At 39.1% G+C, this 27,907-nt stretch overlaps 1 protein-coding gene and 1 long non-coding RNA gene across 4 annotated transcripts in view; one reads left to right on the forward strand and one right to left on the reverse strand.

The window, feature by feature from the left end:
* The first annotated feature begins 314 nt into the window (after nt 1-314).
* LOC118169065 lies at nt 315-27,768 on the forward strand. Its single transcript, XR_004751904.1, has 3 exons — nt 315-511; nt 1,414-1,485; nt 27,340-27,768. It is a non-coding gene; the product is annotated as an uncharacterized LOC118169065 (long non-coding RNA).
* The window catches only part of TET1 (tet methylcytosine dioxygenase 1), a 79,506-nt gene continuing 69,074 nt past the window's right edge, over nt 17,476-27,907 (reverse strand). For 2 of the 3 annotated variants that reach the window (XM_035330011.1, XM_035330009.1), the window contains 2 exons: nt 23,432-23,771; nt 17,476-18,828 (listed from right to left, as the gene is read on the reverse strand). In XM_035330011.1, coding sequence (XP_035185902.1) covers nt 17,687-18,828; nt 23,432-23,771 — 1,482 coding nt within the window. In that variant the 3' untranslated portion in view covers nt 17,476-17,686. The remainder of the gene's footprint in view (nt 18,829-23,431; nt 23,772-27,907) is intronic. The other variant, XM_035330010.1, reaches the window with a different exon arrangement.

Here is a 27,907-nt window from a genome sequence, read left to right on the forward strand (position 1 = left end):
TCACGGCCCGCGCCCGCCCGGCCGAGGAGCGCGCACGCGCGGGGCTTGGGCGGGGAGGGGGGGGGGGGGAGCGGGGGGTTGGGCGCGCGGGCGGCTCGCCGCGTGCCGGGCCGTTAGGCGCGGGGAGGCGGCCCGCCGCCATCTTGGCCCCGCCGCCATCTTGCGGGAGGGTCGGGGCGCCGCTGTCCGGGCTGCGCGGGCGGCAGCCGCCGGCTCTGAGCCTTCTCCCTGCCACACGGGGGTTGCGTGGCCGCCTTCCGTCCCGGCGGCGGCCCGACGCCTGTCAAAGCGCCTGCCGGTGCTTCGTGGGGGGGGAACGGGCAGCCCCCAGCCTGAGACAAAGCCCCCGGGAGCCGCGAGGCGGCTGCCAAGGGAGGAGTCAAAGCTCGCTGCCGGGTCTTGTGTCCCCAAGCACCCAGAAAATAACGTGAGGCATCGCCTGGGGTGAAGGGGGAGTGGGCTCACCACAGCAGGCGCTTTGAAACAGAAATTGCTGCCAGAAACCGTTGCAGTAAGTAGTTCAAGGGCAGCAGGGATGTCTCATCCATCTTTATAAAGATCCTTCTACCCCTTAAATACTTTGTTTCACCCAAGTGAAAGAGCTTTGAGGTGAAAACACATGCAGGATATTAGTGTGTAAAGTCAGCACGACACACTGTAAATCAAATCGAGATTTTTGAGGTGTTTTTTGTTGTTGTTGTCATCAAAAATAAATTTTAGCAATGGAATAAAATCTTCAGAGTCAAAAACATGAAGCAGATATCCCTGTAAGGGCAACTTGCAGAGGGCTACATTATGCTATAGAAGAGTAACTAGAAAAAAGAGCAGGAACCTGCCACGTGGTGATAAATTTCCGTCAGCATTTGGTGTTCGATACTATACAAAGACAGAGCTGCCTTGGAACTTCACAGTGTGACTTAGACGGGGGTTTAGATGTTTTACACTGATAAGGATATTTCTTCATCTTTTGATTTTCTATGCATTTTATATCTTACTCATGTTTCTTATCTCTCTTATTGGCATAACTACATCAAACTCAGTTGTTTGGCTAAGAATCTGTACTCTTTCACCTCAAAGTAGGATTTAGAGGCTAAAAAGGTGACAAGAGGTCTCTCCCATGGTTAAAATGCAAGGGACAGTGGCAACAAATTATTAAGGGAGAAAACTGACACTAAATGCCAGAACTTTATGAAGTAGCTCTATTTCTCAGTCATTTGGCCTGGGGCCTTTTTAACCAGACACTGTGTAACTCTTAGTGATGCTCTCAGAAATCCTTAGAAGTTTGTAGGAAACCCTCAGGCAGAACATGGCTTCATGTACTTCCTCCTTTCCATACACATATTTCTACGATTAGCAGGCAAATGTTGCTATCGCCCTTTAGAAAACACTAATTAGTCCTTTTGATTTCTTTAGGTTTCTGGATCTTCAAGATCAGCCATGCTGTTGTGACAAGGACCACTTAAAATGGAAAACAGTGAAAAAAATGTAAGCACTTCTAGCCTTTTTTTTTTGGTAAACAAACCAAGAAAACACTGTAGGCTTAAGTGAATGTGCCATGTTCCATCTTTTCCCCAAGCCCTAAATATCTTTCAAGTACACTGGACGATTTCAGCCAGAATTGATAATGGGGCAGAATTCTGACGGGTATGACATTTCTACAAGTTAGCTTAAAATAATTGGGCAAGTTGAGAAAAAGAGAGAAGTTAGGAGGAAAAACAACAACAACAAACCATAAAGTGCATGCAGCGTCTAGCATTCTTGGTGGTAACAGGAATTGTTAAGAACAAGATGGGGATATCGTGGATAGAAAAAATGACTTGTGAATCTTATAATTAAAGAACTTCATATGTATTTTGGCACAATCAGAACATTTAACAACGATGAATGGGAAAGAGCAAAGAAAATAACTTTGGTATCAGGAAATGCTACATAATAAAGGCTCACAGTGCAAATAGTATTTCAGATCTCTGGCCTTTAGTACTCAGCTGCCTAGCTTTGTCCGGAAAAGCCATGAAGATGGTCTGGTGTACAGACCATACAGACATGGTGGTGTACATGTTCTTTATTATCCAGAGTTTTTCTGGAATGAAAACTACATACATATCCCCTTTGAGCAGAGGCTTGTTTGGTACTTAACGAAATACAAATTTCAAAAGGTTCAGAACTTACAGCTTTCCTTTCCAAGGATCTGTGTCTAAAAGAGCTCTCAGAAGCTACACCTCTTCGTATGTCACAAGACAGTCAATTGAAATAAAGACATTTACCACCATCACAACAGCAGGCAGCTTTACTGATTCAGCACTATAGAAAGAACAACTAATACACCAAAAAGTATAAATACCGAAGTAGCGCGTAGAAGCATGCTGATCTTGGTAGTGAGTGTAACCAGAGTACGGATCTGGGAGTGGATGTCGCAGCTCTCTAATGAGCGTACTGGGCATTTAAAAAGCAAATGTTTGGCTTGCTTTGGGCTAGAGGCTTTCTCCATTGGCCCAAGGATTATGTAATTGTACTGTTCCTGCATATGGTATACATTTTACACCCATGCTGATGTTGATACTGATCGACATTTGCCGTATTGTATTTGCTGTTTGGTGCAGTATCTCACCTTCAACTGAAAAAGAAGAAAGAAAAGTCCTGTAATTGATTTTAGCGATATAAACATTTGCCCTTAGTGAAGCTGACTAATGACTCCAACTTCAGATCCCCAAGGTGCTGAAGAAGCAGAAAAACAATTACATTTGTCATTAAATAAATCTTTATTGCCTTCAAAGTGCCCCCGAGGTATTTCATAACAGTGGTTGTATCATAAACTTACCACAGACCAAAGTGTTTGGTGCAGAGGTTTTGCAATCTAGAAGGAATGACTGGGTAGCAGCTGTAAATAATTGCCATTACCTTTAGAAGTTCCACCTGAAAGCCTTGGAAAAGTAGAAGTCCTATTTTTGAAATAAAAAGCAACAAGAAAAAAAATAAAAAGCAACCCATAACATGTTATCCTTCTTTTGAAAATGTGAGCATGGGTAAGGTTGTTTGTAAGGACATGACAAAAAAACATGCTTCAGAGGCACTATCGACAGTACCGCAGACTGCTTCAGTACTACTCTTTAGTAAAGCACTGTACATTATTGACACTGTACAGAGAGTTCCGTGCTATGAACTCGATGATCCTCATGGCTTCCTTCCAACTCTGGCTGTTCTGTGATTCTGTAATAAACACGTTATGGCTGAACAGCTGTTAAATAGCGTCCCTCATACAAAAAATAAGTACTTATCAACCAATCGTCACTATACAGCAGCATCAGGGATACTGTGATATTTTCCTGCATCATGTAGAACAAAACTAGTTTGAGACATCTTAGGTACAAGCTGTGAGAGAAAAAGATGGAAGGCAATGTGTAAGGCTTATCTTCGGTTGGAGAAACAAACCAACAAAAACCAACAGAAAGCTTGAACTGTATTCATGGTATGTATTTAGGAGAATTAATTGGGAGGGAAATTATAACCTTCTAATAAACATAATTTTGACAACCTGTACAATTGAGAGGACACAGAAATTACCTGTTTCGTACCAGACATGAAGCTACAAGACAGCAAACTAATAATAAGTAACAGGCCATATTGTATCTCTCCAGACAATGCAAGACCTTTCTTTGCCAGTTACAGAGAGGTGGTTATTCCACTCCATTTTGATGATGTAAGAACTCTGACAGTGAAACATCATTATATTACATTTTTTTCTTCATGTAGGAAATGCATTTCTATGTATCCTGCTCAATGCCTGAATGAACTTTCTGATACATATGTGTTACTACTGGAACCTGCTCTTTGTTCCTCTGGATCACTCAAATTTAAACTTATTTTTACCTTTCCAGATAGCCAGAAATACCTGATGAGAACAATGGTTAAGATACTGTCTTTTTTGGTGCTTGAATTACAGGAGTCGAGTGCAGAATATAACCTTCTGAGCAGATTAACTTTTTTTTTTTTTTTTTTCTTGCACAAAAAAATAATTATTGTAGTTTTTCCTTGGGATCTCCTATGTACTGATGCTTGACATTTCCCCAAACACATGATATATTCACTATTGTATGTCTATTATGTACTGCTATACAAAGTATTTGACAGCAGTGTTTCTGTACAGGCATTACCCCTCAAAAACAAGGAGGGACATCACAGAGTTAAATCAACCTCATTGGGTTTAGCAGATTGCAAATAACAAATTTATTTACTTTTTTGTAAGTGTCTCAAGGTGAGGAGGAAAAGGCTTTTATGGTCTACTATGTTGGGACAAAATAAAACGGGTTAAGAATGGACTTCTGACAAAGTACGAATTAGTGTAGATTCTGTAACATAAATACGACAATTTTAATTATTTTGAAGCTAAGATGCACCAGAAACTCAGGGGCTATCACAATTTATTTAACTGGTAAAGTTCACCGACTAAGGGAATTTGTAGTGATTCAATAAAATAAGATCATGCTTTTGGGGAGCTCACAGGAGATAATCTTACCTCTTGGTGAAAGTCGTCGAGATTTATTGATATTGCCAAAATAGTTGGAGATCCAAGTCTGAGAAAGGTCCCAATGCTGGAATGCTTTATGTAAGGATTGTACTGAATGATTTGTTCAGAGATTTTAATCTGAACGTTTACCATTCTGAGTGTTTTTTTTTTTTTTTTTTTTTTTTTTTAAATAGTCTTGAAGTACACAGAAAGGGCAGCACGATCTGTCCATCCACTAAATACTGATTTTCTACCACATTTCTTGTCTGTAGCATATGGCTGGGAGACTGGATGCACTTGTAACACATAAATCAAATTTCAGGAAATAGTATTTGACAAGAGGCTGGTCCTTTTGCAGTTCAAGTTTGACTCTGTGTACAGGAGGGCTCAGTCCTAGAATATTTCACAGAGCACGACACAGCTGTTTCAGTTGGTATTACATGCAGAGGTTTGGCCCCGTGAAACTATTTGGGGATTGTTCTTGATTCAGCATATTTTTGTAAGTGGCGTGAACATGCAAGGTACATCTCCATCTCAAGAACAAAGGTTCTTGCATTTTGAAGGACACGCAGCTGTAATTCCCAGCGCTGTGCAGCACAGCTTAGAGATTCAGAGATTTAACTCGCTGTGGCCCATACAGGCTGCAACTTACAGGAAGAACAGGGAACATCCTCTGAACTTCTGTGTGTAGTAACAGCCCCAAGGAGTGCCTCCTTCATTGGAGGGGACAAAGGAGAAAGACAGTAGAAATTACATACAAAGGGAACACTTGCCTGTACTCTTTGGGACGATCCAGAGCCTCTGACACGTGCAAGGCTTGTTGGTGTGCCCTCTGGACAGACAAGCAGCCCGCCTTCCACCCCAACCACATCTCTACGTGAGCCACAGCCAGTGTAGTGGTTAAGCAGTGGCACACCTGAGCCACCACCAGCCTCTTACCCTCACAGAGCAAGGTAATTTGCAACGGTCCAATAGATCTCACCCTATAAAATTCATAGCAGCTGTGCCCCAGATAGATCCTCACAAGGCTTTCTACCTTAGTCTACTACTGAAGTCCTCGTTTGATGAAGCACGGGATTAATGTCTCATTTTCCTGAAGGGATTCTTCAAGCGGAGGAAGTCAAAGTCATTACTGTGCAAAAAACAAAGTCTCAGTGTAAAGCAAAGCGGTGACAACAAGCTGAACTGCTGACTTGTTATGCCACAGGAGGAGGCAAGCTCCTGCTGTTCTGTGCTAACAAGTAAGGCTAGGTCACGATGTCCCCTGCAGGAATTCTGGGCTAATTCACAAGAACTAACGGGAGCAGAGTTGCCCAATTTTGTTACGTATGAATGGAGACATACATGTGATATCATGGGGATTATGAGTCATTTTTGGCCATGTGGAAAAAGACATTGCCATTTTCAAGAGTTCAGCTGATAAGAATTTTGTATAACTGGTGTTATGTTATAAAAGCAAAAGAGAATCCAGAAGTAAACAGACTGGGAATTAGAGGCCACTTTAAGAGTCGTGCTGCATCCAGTGGTTTTGGAAATAGCTGGGTTTAAATTTCTACATTTTAAATACAATCTCAGCGTGACTTAGATTAAAAACACGAACATGTATCCCTGGTAATTATTTTATTTTAGACAATCTAGGCTATTTCCTGAACCGAAACACTACTAATTGAAGCACTATCTCATTTTCTTTAAAATTACTTTTGAATTTGATGCTTATGTTGATCTAGAGAATCCACAGACCATCCTATATAATGATGAATTCCACTTTTGAAGATATAAAGTAACAGTATACAACAGCAGATAACAACAGCAATCAGCATGTGTATTACCTCGCAGCAATCAAGCCGCAATAAAATGCCCTGCCATTCTGTGGGGTTTATGGGGTACTGGACTATTGCAGAACAGCGTTACTGTAGTAGTAGGAAAAAAATAATGTTATCTTTACCTGTTGCTAGCAATGAATACTGCTTTCAATAGGTATTGTCATTTGAGGTCATAACATCTTAAGAATTAAAACCAACTATACTGTGTCAATCTTTTATTACTCGTATAATTTATATAAGAAATCTAACATAGGAGAAAGGACTGAAACCACCTCCAGTCATTGAGCCCTACAAAATAAACTGACATTCGGCAGCCTTTCTGGGACACGAGGGCTGGTAACTTCTGTTTGGCTTTGTTCCCCGAAGTCCAAGGTGGCTCTGACTGGCAACAGCTTGGGCAGTGGCAATGCCAGGAGGGGACAAGATGTGGTTGGCTGGCAGTACCTGAAAAGCAGCTGGAGACAGTTGCTCCACATCAATGCCTCTCCATCAACAGTGATGTTCTTGGGTCTGCTCCTCAGTCTCTCAGCTTTCCTAGACACCTCTGCTACAGGTTACTGACTAATATCAAACCGTGGGACGCGTACTGCTCGGAGGATTTATTAGTACTGTTCAGAGCATGCCTGGGGCAGTCTGGGAGAGGTGTTGCTATGAAAGCCCATTAATGATTATCCTCTAAAGGAGCAGCAAATTGCATGGCAGGTAAAGGCCTTCCTGGTGGATTACCACATGCAGCTCCCAGGGACTAGATGCACCATATTACGTGATGTATTTTATATTGCTAGGGAATTACTGTAGCCCGCGGATAGCAGCATTTTTCTGCCTTCTAGGAAATGCCAGTTATCTGGAAGATTGTTTTAATAGACACTTTTTGCTATTGCTTTTACTAGAGAAGGAAAAGAAGCAAATGTGAACATTCAGAGAGTTTTCCTTTTCTTCAGATAATAAAAACAGTAATTCTCCCTAGTATTGTTGTGCACTCAAATGTCATGTACATAGTAAAGCAGACTAGAGCCAAGGTTGTTTTTGTCTTGAGGCAAATCTGTAAACTGTGAGCTGAAGCAAACACAAACAGGACTCTCTCTACTGGAGGGGAATTAAGTCACAATAAAGGACTCCTGCATAACCCTCCTCTGCCAGACAAAGCTGGTAGAAAAACAAGGCACTGTACAAGTGTTCACAATTTGTGTTTTCAGTCTGAAGATGAAGTTTAGAATTTTCCAATGTCTTTTCAACTTGTTTTACTGACTATAGGGTAAACAATAGAAACATAGTATACAGACTCTAACGAATAATATATTTTTAGAGTAACTCCTTCCAATTTTCACATCTTTGCTGAGGTTCTTCACAGTCGCAGAAATGCTGCAAGACTAGACTAGCTTTAGAACTATTATTTTTATTGTTGTTGTTTCCCTAAAATGTAAAGCCACATAATGGTTTTAAATGGTAAAGAATAAGTTCTTCTACATTTATGTAACGCTATATTCTGTATTACGAGGGGGGCCCTTAACTTTGCTTTAAGTTTTATTGTATAGGCTCTTCAGGCCTTAATTTTCAATCTTTAGGTACATCAGTATGACTTTGTCTGGGTATGTATTGGGAAAACAACTTATTTTTCTCCCCCTAAAACCTTTTTACAAGAAGATTCATGTGAAAAATGCAGGAAAGAAAAATTAGACGACTAAGTGCAAAATAGAAGTATAAAATTTATTTAAAACCACCCACAAAGTTCTGTGTAATCAGGAATGATACAATTTGTAATAGTCTTTTTAAAAACTCATGACAAGATTTAAAATATATTTTCAATTACAGTATTCATTTAGCCTTATTCAGTTAGGACAATAAAAAAATGAAAGTTTACGTTCTAAACAGATGAGACACACAAGAAAAATAGAACAGACAATTTCCACAACAACAATTTTTACATGTATGTTTCAATACTAGTATCAACATTTCAATGCATCTTGCTACATAAACATGAAATCATGTACAACAACTGCTTGCACCAAAAAACATAGCTTAATTAGATCTTTCAAGTAACATGCAGTCACAACTCACAAGTCTTCAAGTACTGCTGGTAAGGGTTCCCTTGTCTGCAAAGAAGATTTTAAGGTTCAGTTTCTCAGCTAGTCCAACTCCTCACAGCTCCACCAATCTCATGAAGCTATGCTCAGTTATACTAGGAAAGAATCAGGCCCCAAATATTTTTTGAGAAAAGAAGTAAATTTTATACTTTCTCCTGTAAATACTGTGACATAATGAAGTGCTTTTTCTTTCTGATTTTTTTCTCCCTGTACATCATCTTCTGTTTTTGTTTTTTAAAGTTATGTTTCAGATCTAAATACAGTAGGTTGGTAACTGGAAACAATCCAAAACCTCAAAGTTGAAAAATAAATATCAAATGCATCCCAAAGAAAGAAAGATAAACAAGGAAAGAGATAGGAAGAAACAGAGAAGGAAAGAAACAAAACAGCCTTTTTTGGCATACTGTCAATCTTTTTTTAAAGTAGGAAAGAATTCATTAGCCATATCATTTTAGTACAGCATGTCCTTAAAATTTTATGTTTTTACGATAGCAAATTTTGAACAGCATTTATGACCCGGTACAATACTGTCACATTATGAGGAGCTGTCTCTTTCAAACTGAGCAAATTATTTTAGAAGAATTGTTAAAGACTGAAATATCTGAAGTTTTTGTATTGGTTAGAACTGGATTTCTTTTAGTTGTATTGGGATATTGGATTTGCTTTTCTTGCCTGCAGTTATTTTTAATTTTGAGGACAAGAGATTCATGAAGTTCAGACACTGCCTTTTGCGTTGCATGGATTACAGTCTGGCATTCACAAAGTTTGTAAGGAACTGGTTTGAAACCAGTTCTCCTTACGTTCTGCAGTATCACTGCACTTCAGAAATTTAAGAATGAAAATACAACAATCTTTTCTTCGAATCTTTTTGAAAGACAAACTTTTAACTGCAATGTTGTGAGGGTATGGGGGGTGGCACTTGATGCTTACAAAAAGCTTCCGTAGGCAGCAAGGGAAGCTTTGCATGACTCAGGCATGCAGGGCAGTGCCAGCAGTTTCACTGCTGGGTATCACCACGGTCAGGGCAGTCAGAAAATGTTGGCTTTTAGCTTCGTCTCTCAAAACCTACCCAGTGTGGCACTGAATGGAATTCAGTAGATTCTCACAACCCCATTTTATGCAATCAAGTAAAAGGGTTCAAGTAATGATATAAGGAAATATTTTAAGAAAAACTACCTATGTTTAGAAACAGCATCACTGACAACTCCGTGAGATTTCTGTCCAGGTCATTATCTTGAGGTACAAATCTACTGCATTCTCCTTGTAGACTAGGTTGGGAAAAGGACAGCCAATAGAAATGAATACCTAAAGCCGGTTATAAAACAAGGTGGGGGAATTTCTTTTCAATCTGTATTTCTAAGCTAAGAACAATCTAGGTGATACTGGCCAGTATGCGCAAAATAGGGTTATCATGAAATTGATTCGTGATGGTTGTACACATCAGTCCTTTGGTAAGAATTGCAATTTATACTAACGATCTTTCATACTGTTATCAGTATAATGGGATGCTCCAAACGATGTAAGCTCAGTGGGCATCCATTTACCTTTATCCTTCTAATGGGATGCAAAGGACATCAGTATAAATGAGAATCAGGGCCTTCATTCTTATTTTAAGAAGATTCCCAAACCCTAGACCCTTTTCCATTACAATATAATAAAAATACAGACATACATGTAAAATATTGATCAGATCACAAAACTTTCCACAACAGCATTAAAATGTTCTGTAGCAACAATTGCAATACCGAACATCAAACTAGCAGTTCCCTTGCTCCACTGCAACAGCACTTCTTTGGAATACGGTTCATCTGCTGTAACCGGTAACTCTCTGTAGGTTAGCTGACAAAACTCTCCTCCTTCTTACACATGTAGTTTTTTGAGGTCTACAACCTGTGTCCTCTCATTTTATGAGGAAAGCTGGTAGGGTGTGCAAAGCGTTAAAAACAGCCCTGTCACACCAAACAGAGCAAGTCACCTTCACGTAAGTTATTTAGCACCCCAGTCTTGCATTCACTGCAAGTACACTGTTGGAAGATTCTAGCATTTTAATATAACTACGTGTGGAAAATGGCATATATAATGGTCCAGTAGAAAAGAGAGAAGTTGCTGTTGTAGAAGAATTCAGGATACAGCATCAAGAAGCATCTCATATCTTTAAAAGCTGAAGTTACAAGTATGTGGTTAAGCACTGTAAACAATGTTGGGGTGAACTGGGGAACTGGATTGGAAAAAGGATCCTAAAGTCTTTGCGTCTTAGAAAGAGAAAAAACAATGCCAACACTCCTGTACCCTTTTATAAAAAGCAGTTACTATTATTTTCTGCTCAAGCTCAACTTGCTGCGACAGAGGAAGAATCCCAAAAATCCATTGTTCCACTCTTTTTTTCCGAGCAGTCCTGTCAGTTAAGGCATGAACTCGCACAACACTAAAGGTTTCTCACAAGGACGAGAACTGATCTCTGCACGGGAATATAACCAGAAGATGTAAGGAAATACTCCTGCTCTTGTAATTATGCAGGGTCTGCAGCACCTGTCATGTCAAAATCTGAGCAGAGCTGGTAGAGTAACTCAAAAGTGAAGAAGGCACTCCACAGAGATGCTAGCAACAGGAGTCTTCAACTGTGAGCAAAGGGTCTTTTGTTTAGCTACTTGCAGACAGAAGAACAGAGTGTAACAATTACAGCAAGAGATCTGAGGGTTAACTGGAAAAAATATTTTTAAAAGCAAGAAAATACTGATGAAGAAAGATAATGAAATGTCCTTCTTTCTTGAAATGAAAAAATATCCAATATTATGGGTTCCATATGGGAGAACATGAATTCAAAAAAAAAAAAAGAGGAAAAAAGAGGAACAAAGAGTGCCTTATATAGAATAAGAGGTGACAAAGAAACAGATTTTGGGACAGTCACAAAGAGAATAAATTCATATGATATTCCTGAGATGATGAAGACTGGCTGATCTACATAGAAAGTAGCGACAGCTGTGGGGAGTGTTCACGAGCAGGCTGACATCTCTACTCCTACTGCTGAGCACTGAAGTAGATCTGCGGAGAGACAGGAAGAACTTCTGGAGCAGTTGTAAGTGTTTAAAGCATTCAGCAGCAGGTGAGAATGCAATCTAGTGCCAAGTGTGAAAACAGCTAACCACAACAGATGATCCACAAGGAGACTAAGGAATGAGAAAGCTGCCTGTAGTATTTGGCGTCATCTGTACAGAGCAGAAAGCAACACCTCCTCATCGACACGAGTCAAATTTAACGTTCTTCAGAGAGATAACACAGCAGCACGTTGAGAATTAAGTTGTCTTAATTTAGGAAGCAAGTATGTAAAGGACAATATGAAGCAAACAATTGAGCTCACTCCTCATTTTTGACATGACCAGAAATGTTTTAACGGGGCAATAATAAAATAAATATTAAATCATTTTTCAAACACTTTAGAAAAAATAAGCGACCGATATGCATACTGGTGCCTGCCTGATCAGATACTATGATTAGAAATCCTTGCTCTCTGAAAAAACCTCAAGTATAAATCTCTACATTTTTTGCAGCAACATACTGAAGCACCATTTACACAACTTGTGAAAACTACGTATCAGCGAAGTCCAGAAGAAACTAGAGCCAGTTTCTGTACTGTTTTACTGAGTAGCCACGTCCTCAGGACTTTTGACACTGGCCACTCTATTTAATTAAAGAAGGACAAAAAGGTATCATGGACTTTAAAAAGTTTTTGTATTTAAAATTACATACACCAAAAAGTGTCAGTATAAAGAAGCACCCTAGCAACCACAACACGTGTACATGAGAAGGCTGTTTCTGAAGTCCATTGTACCTTTCACAGCTTTGCCTGTGACTGTCTACACAGATTAAAGAGAGTGCCCAGCTCTCTCACCCTCTTGTTTGTTTTGTTGTTCCTTAAAAAAGCCAATATACTTAGGCAGAGAACAAGGGAAAGATTACTGTCCCCGGAGGAACTGTGGAAACAGCTGAATTTGTACGTGTATCCACAGCTGTGTGACACAATGGCACATCCTTACAGGTTAGCAACAACGCTGTAACGCAGACATTGCAGTGCAGTACCGTGGTGTCACAATTGTCAATGGAAACTTTCTCTGCAATTTAATTTTACGGAAAGATATTTCTCTGCACTTTCTCCTGAAAGTCAGATCACCACCTGATGAAAGTAAGAAAGCCAGACTGTATTTCTATATGTGATTGGACTGTTCCTTGTCTCTAACTAATTATTTAAGATCAGATGACAGAAAGTTTCATGGGGCACAGCTGGACAGATGCTTTTCACACGTGAGAAATACAACATCAACAATTTTATGGAAGATATGTCACAAAGACTTTACTTTGAATACAACTGCTCTTACGTACAGGAAGTGTGAAGTAGGCATGCAATTTAGCTTTTTGTAACATCTGAGGATATGGTTATTTCCTATAGGTTAGAAATAAGGAGACATTTCTTCTCAGAAAGAGTAGTCAGACATTGGAACAGGTTGCTCAGGAAGAGGTGGCGTCACTGTCCCTGGGAGTGTTCAAGGGAAGGATGGACCTGGTGCTTAGGGACATGGTTTAGTGGGTGATACTGGTGGTAGGGGGATGGTTGGACCAGATGATCTTAAAGGTCTTTTACAACCTAAATGATTCTATGAACTTATAGGAACTAAAAGGTACAGGATTTCCATGGGAAAAAAAGGGCATAATCATATAGATATTAATTATAAAGCTGATAACTGATTGATAAATGAGCTAATTTCACAGAGAGAAATTTCACAGGAAGTGAAAGGGCAAGATTGAACCTTACATTTTAAATATAAAATCATGAAGATGCAGTTTGTTAGCATGTTTCAATTAAAATATGTCATTGAACAACCTATCGAATAAGAAAAAAAATCACAAAAAACAACCTGTCAACATAAGCCTGAATCAGGTCTGAAGGAGACTGCCTGTATGCCTGAAACTTGTTGTGAAGGTATTATGTCTCTACACACCACTCATCACTTCTTGTGCTACAAACAATGTAACCTCTGCACTTAACCAAAAGTACATTGACCCCAAATCTTTCTGTGTGTGTCCTGGCAAGACTGTTAACTGTGGTATTGTTGCAAGGGTCTGACTCAACACGGGCTTTGGTCAACTGCATCCATCTCCATCCAGTTAAATATGAAAATTGCATAAAAGCTTGATAAATGAGCACATTGCAGTCAACAGGGCTGCAGCAATGTAAACAGGACCCAAATTTAACCCACCAAATTTAGTGTAATGTTGCAATGATACTAAAAGCATCTTTTTTAAAAAAACACAAATGGTTGAATGTTACAAATAATCTTTAGTACTAACGAATGTGTCACTTACCCATGCTTACAATGAAACGTTGTGTAAGATACTACAATTATTTCCTGTTCTAAGTGTAGAGAGGTGCTGTCAGGTAGGATAACGACTTTTACCAGCAGTTATTCGTAAGTAAAAGAGTTAGCTTAGAAAGTTCTTACAAAAAACAGAACTGCATACAACTGTTAGAGCTAGAAGGTCACAAGTATTTGTAAGTTCTTTCAAAGCTTTTTGGATCTTGTGACTAAAATATTTATAGAAATATTTTTTGCTACTTTCTGTAATACACGATAGCCTGTTAGAAACAGTAACATGGAGAAATTCTATGAGTAAAATTCAGTATGGAATTGGGCACAGCTGCAGTAACTCCAAGGGGGCTCAGGGAATCACAGAACTGGCTCCTGCAGAAACCGCTACATTTTCCCTCCTTCACAGTGAAGGAGGAGCGGTGGTGCTGGACCCAGTAGAGAAAGGGGTGAGAGAGAGGCATCTCTTCTGGAAAATCAAAGGTGTCCCGTCTTGGACCTTTGTTAAGGGATAAAAGCAAACTACACAAGTGGTGGTGTGGGCTGCAAAGGAAAGCAACACACCCACAGATGTACAGATCCTAAGAGACAACTACTGTTATAAAATGATAATCTTACTCAAAAAAAAACCACACATAATTTGTGTACAAGACTGATAAATATTCTGAAATGTTACCATAAATAGCACACAGTTGTAAAAACAGTAAAAGGTTGTATTTTCTATACTGCAGTACAGCAATAGAAAATATTAGCTTCCCAAATCACAGCCTGCTGTGTGCCACAGCAGCAACCAGAAGCGGCCAGCTCACCCGCCTGTTAGATACACACTGAGTAGTTATGTTATGAACAGCCAAGGAAAGAGCACCTATTGTATAGACGATATATTTTCTCATATAAGTAATCTTAATAAAGTAGTAGCTCTGAGCTTTAGCACCTATCAGTTAATAGCATCACTCTTATGTTAAGATAAGCTTTTCTCTTAAAATTGCCTTTTCAGATAAGGTAGACCTGGACTTGCTGAAAGTCTACTGGTGCAGTCACTGGAGCAGTGACTTGCCAGGAGCTATGCTTGGAGGTATCCTTTCAGATCCACCTTTCAGTTTCTCACTTCTTTGAGGGAAGCTGCTGGTTTTTAAATAGAACATTTTCACCTTGAGGTTTCTAACGACACAGAAGTAAAATCTGGACATTTACAGGGGAAGATTCAAGTCAAACTGATCCACTGTAACGATCTGAACATTTCTAAAGGTAGAGATGGCTCTAACATTACTTTGCGTTGAAAACTTGTTACTCATATGGGAGTGCTGAATGATACTTTCAATTTGTATTACACAACCCAAAGCTATCAGCACTGTCAGTGAAACCAATAAACTCATCTTTTCTGCAAATGATCGATCGTGGTTGGACAAGGGTTTTCAGATAGCAAATACATGAATGGAATAGCTAGAGAACGTACAGTACTACTTACTGTAGGAACAGCTGGAGTTCTTACTAGTCTTAGGCTCACCAAAAATATACAAGTTTCAAAATGGAAGTCTAAGGCACACAAAATACCATAATGATTTGATGTATACTGTATATTACGTAGTCAAGAAGCATAAAACTGCTGGTACAAAATGATGGCATAATATTGTTTTTGTTTTATTATTATTTACAATCCCTTCATATCCTCTATTTGAACTAATATTAAGCTTTGAACTAAGATTTGCAGCATACCCGGTTTTTACAAATTTTACTTAAAATAGGTAAGATACAAAGAATGGGTTCAATTCGGCCATCCTCTGACATCAACATTGTTGTTAATTTCGACAGGAATCTGTGGAATTGAACCCAAGGTCATTACATAGTGATTGCTACTTCAGACCTTGCTCCTGCAAACACTAGGTGTGTATCCATTTATACAGGAGAACAGTCTCATTGATCAACGGCCGTATTGAAGTATTTGTAGCACCAAGGTCCTAACTGGCACTATGTGTTAAAAATACCATTTATGTACTTTTCGTACCAAAACTGTAGATAGAGCATTTACAGTTCAACTTTTCAAGGAAAAAGCACCTTGTCTAGGTTTTAAATAAAGCAGATCTAGATAATTCATATTCCTCTGTTACAGCACCACTACGTTATAATATTATCAAGTATATTATTAGTATATTTTCCCACTGGAAAACTCTAACCTCGTTATGCCTATGGGTTACCCAGCCGGGGAGGACTCCGAGGCAGAATTAAGGTACAGCTTCGTCTCTGGGGCCTGATCCTGCAGCTCTCAGTCACGACAGGAGTCCTGGCTTGAGCGGTGCTCCTGGCTCTGACTGGGCAGGTATGGCTACGCAGAACTGTTCTCATGGAGGAAGTTGCAGGATGAGGTCAGTCCTTAGCTAACGTTGTCATTTGGTAATTTGTTTAAATAAATAAGGTTAAAAAGGAAATACATAGGAGAGGAGAATCAGAAAGAAGAGTGGGATGCTACAGCATTTAAAAGCAATGGAGTGTCTGTTTTTCCTCTGGTCCAGCGAATACTCATTTCATGATATGTCACTTTTTCAACAAAAATGGAGAACATAAATTTCATATGTTTGGAAGGAAGGATACAACCCTTTCTACATGAAATGTAGAAATCACTTAAAAATTTACAAAGCATTTTTGTAAAAAACTGAACTTAGAAAGCTGATGAACGTTATAGATGGGTTCTTCTTAAGGAAAAATTTGCTGTTAAATATTAGAAATTTCATTCTTTTCCAACACTTCCTTTGTATTTTCCTCAAATTAATATTTTTTGTTTCAGAATAGAATAAGGCAACTCTAGGGGGTATTTTTTATCCCAAAACAATCCTACCCCTGAGGCATTAGGAACATTTGGTTGTCATGTTAACTTATAATGCTCCAAACGAATGAGACTTATGCACTTATTGCTCAAAGAAATCATAACATATGCTGCCTTTAAAAAAAAACACAATAAAAATCTTAACTCCCCAATAGCAACGCACATATTGATGTCTCCTAATTTCATGTTTGTACACTCTCTTTCAAATAATAAAATGTTTCCGTATTTCATAACTGTTGTTTATATGTAACAAAATCTTCCATGGAAAAAGGGCAAGTCTAAAAACAATCACATGCTATTAGCATACATACTGCAGCTGTAACAATATGGAACTCTACACAGCAAGAATAAAATGATTTCTTCTGTAGAGTATGCACAAACCTTAGACAATATGATCCTTATACTATACTATTTCAAGTTAATTTTAAAAATAGAAAGTGCTTTTAAAATATATATATACAGCTTAAAAACAACTTCCATCCATCATTGCCAATAACTTCATTTCATACATAATGACAAATCTAGAGGAAAAAAAAAAAATCATTGGTTTTCTAAAAGATTTATCTGTAATTTGGACTATATAGCAATGGTTGGAAGTTGTTAAAGCAATGGCACCATGAAGTAATAATTCAGCTTATTTATTTTAAATGTTTGATGTGGTTAAGCACCAAGAGCTGTGTAGAGCTATTACTGTAATAACTTGATTTAACACCATAAAATGTGAACCTGTTAAAATCCCTATAAATGATTTCTGTAGTAAACAGACTTGATTTAAAGCACCAAAATATAAATTCCTAAAGGTAATAAACTGAATGATTTCAATCAAGGTTAATAACCTAAACAAAATCTTTTTTAGAATGTATTAAAACTATACAACTTTTTTTTTTTTTTTTTTTTTTGCTTAAAATGTGCTTGAGCACCACCAAATGTTAAAGTCACAGTTTAAGAAGAAACCCCCCCCACATTTTTTTTTACCTCAGCCTTAAAATGGTTGAGATGAGCAAATAGTAAACGACACGAGACTTGTTCTTTAACAGCACCTTAAAGAAACACTGTGTAATGCTGCACCAAGAGGAGGCATTCGATACTAAAACCTATGCCCAATGGTTGTAAGGCCCTGCAACTCGTGTAAGGGCATAAGAAGATACTGTTATTACGTTATCTTTAGTTACTGTTAATGCTCTGCGTGATGGAATTTGGTTGAACTCATTGTCTTCGTAAAAAATCTCTCTGTTTTCACTCGTTTGCTTTGTTTTCCTGCTGCTAGAGTTCAGTTCAGTATTCTCTGTTCCTAATCGTTCTGCTTCTTTTTCTTTTTCTTTTGCCCTCTCAGCCATCTTTGCTTCCCACATGGCTAACCCATGTTTTGGCTCATTTAAATTTTTGTGTTGGTAGAAAACTAAGGAAATCCGTGTGGGATGATTGCGGTTGGGTTTTTTAATAGGTGTGGTAGCATGGAGTTCACGTCTTGCACATTCAATTAAGATAGAACCATGAGAAGGTGCCACAGCAACACCGCCAATGTCATCATCCAAAAAATTGTGCTCGCTGTCTGACCACAGTTCCTCAGCTTTTTCTTCAGAATCAGTCGGTTGTCCCAGTGCACTGTTTTGCTTTTCGTCAGCACAGTCAAAATCACACATCTGTTCTCGAAGGGAGCCACCCTTCTCCATTGGGCACCCGTGGGAACAGTCAGCTTCGTTTCCAACTGCGTCCCTTGCTGGAGAGCTCTGCGGTACTGACAAATCGCAAGAGCTGTTCATCTGCGAAGAAGGAGAATTGTCTAACTGAGGCTGACAATTCTGCTTGTCTGGTTGATGTTCAAGTATACTGGGCAGGGGGTCTTTGTGGGCTGGGGGGCCTGGAGCAGTGACCTCTGGAAGAATCGGTGGCACACCATTCATCTTATCATTCAGCAAAATTCCAGTATAATCTTTGACCGACACATCAAAGTTCTTACAATTAATATAAGGTGTCACGTGAGGTTGCTTACTACTGCATTCAAAATACCCGTAGGGAACTGAAAAATCTTGTTGAATATTAGTCACTGCTGTTAGGCCAGGCTTATGTGCTAACGATGAATACGGATGTAAACTATCCACCTTGAAAGGGGGGGAAGCCGTATACTGTTTTAATAAGGAGCAATTTTTAGTAGTGTTTGAAGTATGTTTCATGGCATAGAGGTGATCGGAAGTCTCCATTTTTATTCCAGGTTTTAAAGCATCTGTTTTGTTCCCTAAAAAAAATGCACACCAAAGTGTAAGTTACTTTTCCTCAGTTAATAAAACATACCTTTTATGGTATTTTCATACATGCTTTCTAACAGGAAAGATATAAATGAGGACTACAAATTTTTCAACATGGTAATTTTTAACTTTCTAGGAGTATCTATATGACAAACTACATACATAATTACCTTGCTGAATTACTGCCTTCAGCTTTTCCCGTCAGACTGCTGGTATATAAAACAGAAAGGTACTTCACGGAGGGATGAAAAAGCAGATCAAATAAGCGCTCAGACAGCCCAGTTCTACACAAGTGCTTCCCAGCAGCTGCCTGACTGCACGGTCCAGCAGGAAGCACTGTGTAAAAGATTTTTAGGTAACTGCCAAAATTTAGTCTGTCTGAAATTAAGCCTGTGAAACAACCAAAATTCTCTATCACCTTACCCCAAATTACGACAGAAGGAAAAGGCGTGTTTACAGATCCTGTCCCTTGCAGAAAGAAAGTACAGTTTGTGCATTAGCAAGTAACTGCTCAGAATTTAAAAAGTATCTGACAACATGCTCGAGGTAAATTCGAACTGCTACACGTGACTTGCTCTGTCTTGCACCTAATTGGCAAACACTAGGTATTTCAAATCTTTTGGGGAATTACTTGTTCAGTTTATGTCAGCTCCCAATTTCTAGTCCTGGCACACTGCAGTTGTGCTCATTTGTAGAACAAAACTGCTCTCTCCTCAAATGACTTGTTCTGGTCACAAGTTTCATCCAGAGTCTGTAAGAGTAATGGGAAATAATTCCATTGACTTTGATGGATTTTGCATCATGCCCTAAAACTGCTTTACATCAGTTTGCTGGCAAACTAGTACAACACAGAGTTCTTCCATATTCTCACAAAAGACCGTCCCGTCAGTGCTGTTTCTTTGTTCCATAAATACACAGAATGTCTAACTGGTTTACCGAATATAGAAGAACTATTCTCCCTTCTATTAATTTATAAATAGTGATGGATTAAAAAACATTCTTTCAACATGCTTTCAGGAATGAGGAAAAAAAGCAAAGTGGGATAAACTACAGACACAATACATTTAGCATACAAATACTGGATCTGGGGGGTGACAAGGAAACTGCATGCATTCTTTTAAGGACCTTTTTATGAAAACAAAGCATTCCATTTAATTAAGAAAAAACCTACACTGAAATTGTATTTAACGGGTTTAAGTTGAAATCAACATTTTCTATATAGGGTATATACATGTTAGAAAGATACAAAACCAGATGTGTTCTGGAAATATCTGGTAATATACGGATATAATAATAATAATAATAATTGCACATTCCTCTGAAATTAATAATGAACAGAAGTCAGGGCCAATGTTTTGATTAGGAGGAAAATATTACAGATGTTAAGAAACAGAAGTAAATTCAAATATATGGGTAGAAGGAAATGAGTAATGGTTCCGATAAAATGGCATCACGTCCTGGGACTACCACCTCCTGTTCAAACAGAGAGCAGCCCCACTGGGATCTGCTGGCTGCAGTACTAGTGTGCTGCAGCCAGCCGAGAGACTGGCTCCGGGCTGGTGGTTCATCTCCACTTCTATCCAATACAGGCCAAGAGGAATTGCCAGTATTTATGGAGAGAAAAAATATCATTTCCATCTCTAAAGTTTATTTGTCCAGAATAATGGGCTTTATGATGAAACTATGTAAAGATGCATTTTTTTTTTAATATGTATTTTGTAACAATTTAGGATTTCAATGGCTCTCAACATTAGCACAAATGTAAAAATTAACAGTTGTGCTGCGTGGTATTGACAAGAGGCTTGTGACAAATGTACCCTATTTAATATATAGTGTTTCTACAAAACACTTGGCTCAATTAGGAATCTAGCCAAGTCATCACATATGCCTACTCTACCAAGCAGACCTAAGCTGTCTTCAGCACCATAGAGGTCCTCCTCACCAGCATCTCTGCTGCTAGGTAAAAACAGAAGATAGTCCTGTCTCAGCACTTTGCAATTTCCAGCTCTCCATATGCTGCAGACATGGCAGGTTAGAGGAGTCTCCAGGTTTACGGGCTTTCCAGCTGGGGATACAGTAATGGCTTTGAAATGGTGGTCAAAGTCTCTTTCAAAAGAAGATCACGAACAATGGACAACACCCATAGTCAGCCTTGTGACTCCTTCAGAATCCCCCCAGTCTACTCCAAAGAGTGTTAGCCTCACATGGCCTAAAACCTGCCTGAATATACAATGCTTAATTGCACATTCTCAATTTAAAAAGCAAAACCAATGCTCTTAACTCTTGTTCTCATCAGTAAATTGAGTACATTACAGATACCATTTACCAATATTTTTTCCTTTCCAGTACACATAAGCTAGTATTTTATTCTTATATTAGTAGAAAATGTAACAGCAGTATCTGACATGCTTAAGGTAGCTGTAGCAGAACTCTCTTTACTCACTGCTTACCTATAGAGTTGGTATTGTTCTTCTCTCCCCCTAGTAAGTTTCTCTGTACTTCGTTTCCATTACCTATTACACAAACCTTTCTGTTTTTTATGTTTAAATGGTATGAGCGGAGCTGATGGCCACTATTAACGTGAAAGGATACTCATTTAAATAATTGTTTCCAGGAATGATGGCTCCTGGATAGCCTAATTTCAACTCCTCTCTTCCACAGGCCATTTGATTTTGTTTTGATGTTGAGTCTCGTAATCTTTGTCAGATTAACATTATTAATTTCTCAGGACTAAAATCATACCTACAACTGGCAAAACTGAAAGAACCAACCAAGGACTGATTTCTTATTACAGCAGAAAGTAGTATGTACATATTAATACTATAATTTTCTAAATTCATAATCCATGGATCTCTGTGTTTTTGGCAAGGGGCAGGGCAGAGGCTGTTGCAGTGACATTCAGCCATTGCGCTGTGTGAGTACGGGAAACACACACAATGTGCAGAAATGCTTTGAGTTACTGATCTTGGCCAGCTGCAGCAATGTGCCATCTGCAGATCTGGGCTTACTGTGTTGATAGTTCTTTTGAGTCAGAAAGAACGGCATAAACTCGACATGTTTCACTTGCAGAATCTTGAGGGAATTCCACTACCAAAATCTGCACGATAGAGGCTGAACCTTTGTGACAGAAAAACAATGGTTTTATTCAACTCTTTTCATCTTTGAAAAACTTTCTCACTCTTAAGAGTATTTCTTCATCACTCTGAGTTATTTTTATCAGCAGCTCTTTTAGACTGTATTACCTAATTATTTAAAGTGAAGATCAATCATTTAAGTTTACTGGTTTATGCAGTTATTTTATTATTCTTGCATGTTTAAGGGAATAATGATGAAGTCTTACATTTCCAAAGCATACAGCAAAACTCTGGATAGCATACCATTTGTTAAAGGCATGGCTTTCAAATTCAGAAGCCGTGCCTGTTTTTAATGACAAGGTCATGCTCAGGTAGACAGTTCCTAACTATTTCAGTGTTTCAGAACAACTTCACAGTGCGATCAAACGATTTCAGAATTCCTTCCCAAGCCAGTCCTCTAATCCTTCCAGGACTTGCAGTCCACCCGAAGCATGATGGAAGTTATTAATCATTGCTTTGGAGTTATTGTTGGACGATGTCCTCAGCCTGAGGAGTCCTTTTATATTTGTTTCAGAGCCTGGACTGTCTCCCAAACTTACATGCAGATTAACTCAATGGCTGTCTAATTTCCTAGTAGTGTAATCATTCTTTTCTTATTTCATCCTGCTATACACAAAGTTTTATTTTTGCCCTGTCTCATCTGAGAGAAACATGTACTCAGGTTGATGAGATGTGTCAAATAGATCCTCGTTTGCAGTGGCTTTTTCTTCACCAGAACATATCCACATTTAATTTTTGTTCCTCGAGTGATATCTATCACATGTACCTGGATTTCCCTCATGAATTAACATTCAAAATTTCAGCAGGTTGGCTAAATTCCCCCTTTTCTTCCCCAGAGCCAGACAGGCTATGCTTTTTATTTGTTTTCTCCTTTCTGATCACAGAATCTACTCTGTGGCTTCCTCCTCATCTTCCTTCTTTTCTACTTCTCATTGCTGAGAAGTCCCAGGGAAGAGTTTTATTGTCCAAAAATACTTGTTCAAAACCTGACCCCAGTCAGGTAAAATAGCATGAATCAAAAGCAACTCCGCACAGCTCAGCCAGGTAATGACTATGCTGCACAAGCACACATTGTTGCAGAAGACTGAGGCCAGTGCAATCTCCCTGTGATACTTTAAAATGATGTAAAATAATGCCCATTGTTTAACTAAGCATTCCTACCATTTCAAGATGCTCTTATTACCATTATCAGAATACAGGAACCTGAAAACATTTCCTTGGTGCATTAGCATTACTTACGATGATGAAAACACCACCACAAACTTATTTTTGCGTTAGCACCTGTCTTCTGTGCTAAGAGAGAATGCTGACTACACTGCCTTGTTCATTAACTCCTAAAACGCAGGGTAGGGGAGTATGTTATAAAAATGAGTATTAAGGAGCTTTTCCTTCCCCTCAGATGGGTAGGACACAACGCAGTGTCAGACAAGACCAGTAGGATTTAATGAGCATCACTCACCTAAACAATGCAACGTGTTGCTCAGATTTTCTGGTGCTTCAGTTTTCAGCTTTACTGGTGTTGAATATTTCTTGTCTATTAATGGCTGCTTTTCAGTTGGGGTCCTCCTTGTGTCAGGTTTCTTTTTCTTTGTAGCTCTAAGAGGCTCAGCTAACATTCGTACTTCTCTGGGAAATGCTGTGAGCACCTGTATGGCTCCGGCTTTTATCTTAGCTTCCAATCCTTCCTCGGTGCCGAATTCATCTGTTTGTGAGATTTTGTAGAGAGGCAACACATGGAGCTGTTCATCACTTGGAATCACCCCCACTCTCCGGTTGTCTTCCTTTGTTAATGTACACACCTGGGAGGAACAGGACCATTTACAAATACAACCAGAACACAAGCGTTATTTAAACATTTAAGCATTTATCTTGGACTTCATTGTTTTCCTGTATTTTATAGTCTCAGTGCTATAGGTTTTCAAATGTAGACATCTGACACGTAATTTCTTTGATTTATGGTGATGCAGAAGAATTGCTGGTACCTGAAGAATAAGGTGAAGGCATGTGTTTTGGACAGGAAGAATTCAGCTTTGCGCCAGCTCACACTATCCACAAACACATGCCAAACTCACTAAATAGGCTGAGCTGTAAGGACACTAGAAATTCCTAAGTATTTTTTTAAATACGTATTTGATGTTCAGGTTCATTTTTAAAGGCTAAATATGAAAACAAAAACAACCAAACCAAACAAAACAAAAAACAAGGATTCAACAAGAAGTTTGTAAGACACGGAACTATTTTGTTGTTGTTGTTGTCTGGCAAATGAAGTTATCTGTATCTGAAGTCGCTCTATTTTCAGTAAATCTCAGCTATAACTCTCTCTTTCTGACTCTACATATCTATACACACACTTTCTCAAGTTAACACCCCTCCCCAACTCTGCCTGCTGTAATGAAGTCACGAGACCCAACAAATATTTGGTTTCTCTCACGCCATTGACCTACTTTCTCTCATTAAATTATGTGTTGCCAAGAGAAGGCTGGCTAGATCCAGTTTGATAAGAAATGTGAATAAATATCCAAAGTTATTGCAACAGTTTTCTTATTGGTTATTCCAAATCACTGCTGAACCTTCGCAGTATTTATGACTTCCAGCATGTCTAGAGTTCCAGCTGTTATTAATATTAAACCTTCACCTTAAAAGAAGAGCTAAAAACACATGCTTGTTTCCTAGGGACAAAAAAAAAAAACAGAACAAAACAGAAAAAAACAAAAACCACAGACACACACAAGACATTCTTAAAAACAGAGGAGCAAACCACATCTAACTGGTTTCATTCTGTGCTTTCCAAGGGATGGCGACAGTTTTACACATTTGAGCAAGTGTTCAAATAAACCACACATTAAGTTTCATTCATTAAATTCACAGGAGAATGCTGTATTTCACAATATACCACATGACTAGAAAGCCATGCATTAATACCATGGCACAGTTAAGCTTCTATTTCATGGGGAGTTGCTAACTACACACACAAAGGAATCTGAGCACCATCCAAGGAGGAGATGATACTCCCTAAATGAGGGCATTCTCTTTCCATCATTGTGTAGGTCGAATTTGATGCATATCACCAGTTAATTCAGTTTTCCAGAATCTTGTCACCATGCCTAACATTCTGGGGGAGAATAATAATAATAATATAATTTAGGAAAAACAAACATTTATTTTGTAGCATAGCTTTCACATAAAAGCATCACAGATTTATTTCCAGAATAATAGAATTACAGAATCACAAACTAAAAATCCTAAATAAATAAGGTGGTGGTTAGGGCTTTATAAATAGCTATATGCAAAGCTTGACAGTTGCAGAGCAGCAAGAGGAGAAAATTTGAGGGGCAGAGACAAAAGACAAGAGCTTTTCAGGTGGTATTTTAAAAGGATCAAGAGAAGGGCTCTACAGAAGAAAAGGTGAAAGGGCAAGAAGAAGCTGACGAGTAGCATTTACTGGTGTGCTTGCTCCATGCGCACTTACCTCCACTGGGCAGCCTTTGGACTACGAGGAAGATTTAGAAAAAACAAGTTGTTCCATGAGCAGCAAATGACGCCTGGTTTCCTACGGACTTGTCCATCCCCATGCTCCCACGTGCCCAGTCCCAGCACCATTATCCCTGCCCCCGTCACACCTTGCTGCCACCTCTGCTGGGCACCAGCCTGCAAGAAGCGGTGCCCAGCTGAAGCTCGGCACTTCCAGTGTGCGTGGATTAACCAGGAGCTGCAGCTGGAGCTGACCTGGGTCTGTCTCCCCCGCTCAGCAGTTGGCTTTCACCAAGCTTGGAACAAGAGGTTAAAGGCTCCAAGACAAGTTTCTGCGGAGTTCAGTGGAATCTGGTTGAAATACACCAGCAGATTCCAAATTATTCAGGAAGGGGAGAGAGGGCAGGACATACAGAGAGCACAATTACGTAGGGCTCAGCACATCCTCCCCTTCTAAATTAAAAACAAAAACAGAAATAAAATAAGCATGGAGGCACCTAGCTCCCATTTGTTTTCATTAGACACTGCATCATTCTCACTAGCTGTTAAAACTATTCTGCCCAACCTCTGTCTGGACCCATACGCTAGTCTGAAAAAAGGTCTAAATCTTGCTATTTTGAAAATCAAAACCCACAGTTCTGCATTTCCAGGCATTTCATCAGATATGTTCATAGAAATCTTATCTTGTACAGTTATTAGATTTATTCTTTCCCATAAACAGATTTTCTCTTAAAAATGTATTATCTTTTCATCTGACTTATAATTAGGCAAGGATAGATTAGCTCTGTATTTTTGCAATGCTTGACCCAGGGGGAAGCATATGAGCAGACAGAAAACAAAACAAAACTATCAGGTGAAAGAGTGTTTAACTGTAGGCAGAAATGAGTATTGGACAGTATCACAAAAGCAACATCCTCTTTGAAACAAGGAAGTCAAAGAACTCTTTGGAGGAACTTAAGAAGATAATGGCTGTAGAACTCTGGCAGAACTATGTAGAAGGTATAGTCACCTCCAGTACACAATATATTAAATACTCAAATGAGACAAGAGTGAAGAAAATTCTAAATTCTCCAGAAAAAAATAAAAAAATACCTAAATACCCTTAATACACCTAAAGCCTAAATACCGTAACAGAAAATTTAATATATATTATTTCTCAGGGTCATTGTTCCCCATAATATATTTTGTTATAAAAGGAAGAATCCAACTGCGAGTGGAGTGGATAACTGAAAAGGTAATGTTACCAGGAAAACAGTTTTAAATTTAGATTTTAAAATTAAATAAATGAAGGTCCTACAGATGAGCTGGCAATTTACAGCTGAAGCAGAGTAATCCACCAAATGTGAAAGATCCATTTCAAAAGCCCCTCTGATACTGAAGTTTGTGCAAAATATTCCATGAAGAAACTTAAACAAGCTACAGCTGAGGAGTTAAAAGCAGCATTTTCCATTGGTTGTGATACTGGGTGCAAATGGAGCAGAATTCTGAACATGAGGAAATCATGGACTCTGTTAAACCCCACTTACGCAGTGAAACTACATATCCTGCTACACTCAGTATTTTTTCCAGAACATGCAGCTAAATCATCCAGGATGCTGGAAAGCCAAAAAAAATATTGGCCAGGTGGTTTGTTTAGGTTTCCGTGTGTCTGGTGATCAAAACCATTGCCTTTTCTGGGTTTAGTGATGTCATGGTAAAACTTGCATATTCATGAAACATTTCTCCCCCCTTTTCATTGGAACACACCCCTGAGCTCAGTGACATGCCCTACACATCTGTAGCCACGCAACTGTGAATGAATTATTCTGGGACACTTTCATCTGCCTTTGGCCTCCTGAACTTCACAAGATGAAGCCTTTTGCGCCACGATGTAAGAACAGATGTTTTAAATTCAAGATGCAGCAAAGCAGTCAAACAGCATTTCTGGCCTTGCAGGATGAAATCAGATTTCCTATGCTCATCGTCCCTTTGCAGATGGAATGGAGAGAAGGTGCCACGAGGGACTCCGAGATGCTGTGCCATCGCTGTTTACCATTACAAATACAAACGACTTTGCTTTCTTTTCTCTTGCAGCTGAGAAACAGTGCTGTTTTGTTGGCCTGTTATAACCTGAACAAGTTTGCTAAGTCTGCAAGGCCAAGAAGGGAGTCCCAGACATTTGTCCTTTTGACCGCTTGAGGTTCAATTAACAGTGCCTTCTCCTGGATACACCCACCTCAGGTGCTGTTTTCATGCTGCATGCTGTAACATGGGTGCAGTGCACAAACCACTGTCTGGGAACTCAGGGCTTACTAGTGAACTTCCAGTATTTCACCATTTTCACAATATAAATACCAGAAATCCTCCGGTTAAGGTGCTGTGGAGTTTATCTTTTCTCCGATTTGCTATAATCTGAACCTCCAGCTTAAGCATTTAAGTACTTCTGGAGCTCACAAAGAAGTTGTGGACGTGACCTCAAATGCAC

This window comes from Oxyura jamaicensis, chromosome 6 (assembly GCF_011077185.1).
Source record: "Oxyura jamaicensis isolate SHBP4307 breed ruddy duck chromosome 6, BPBGC_Ojam_1.0, whole genome shotgun sequence".
Taxonomy (NCBI): Eukaryota; Metazoa; Chordata; class Aves; order Anseriformes; family Anatidae; genus Oxyura; species Oxyura jamaicensis.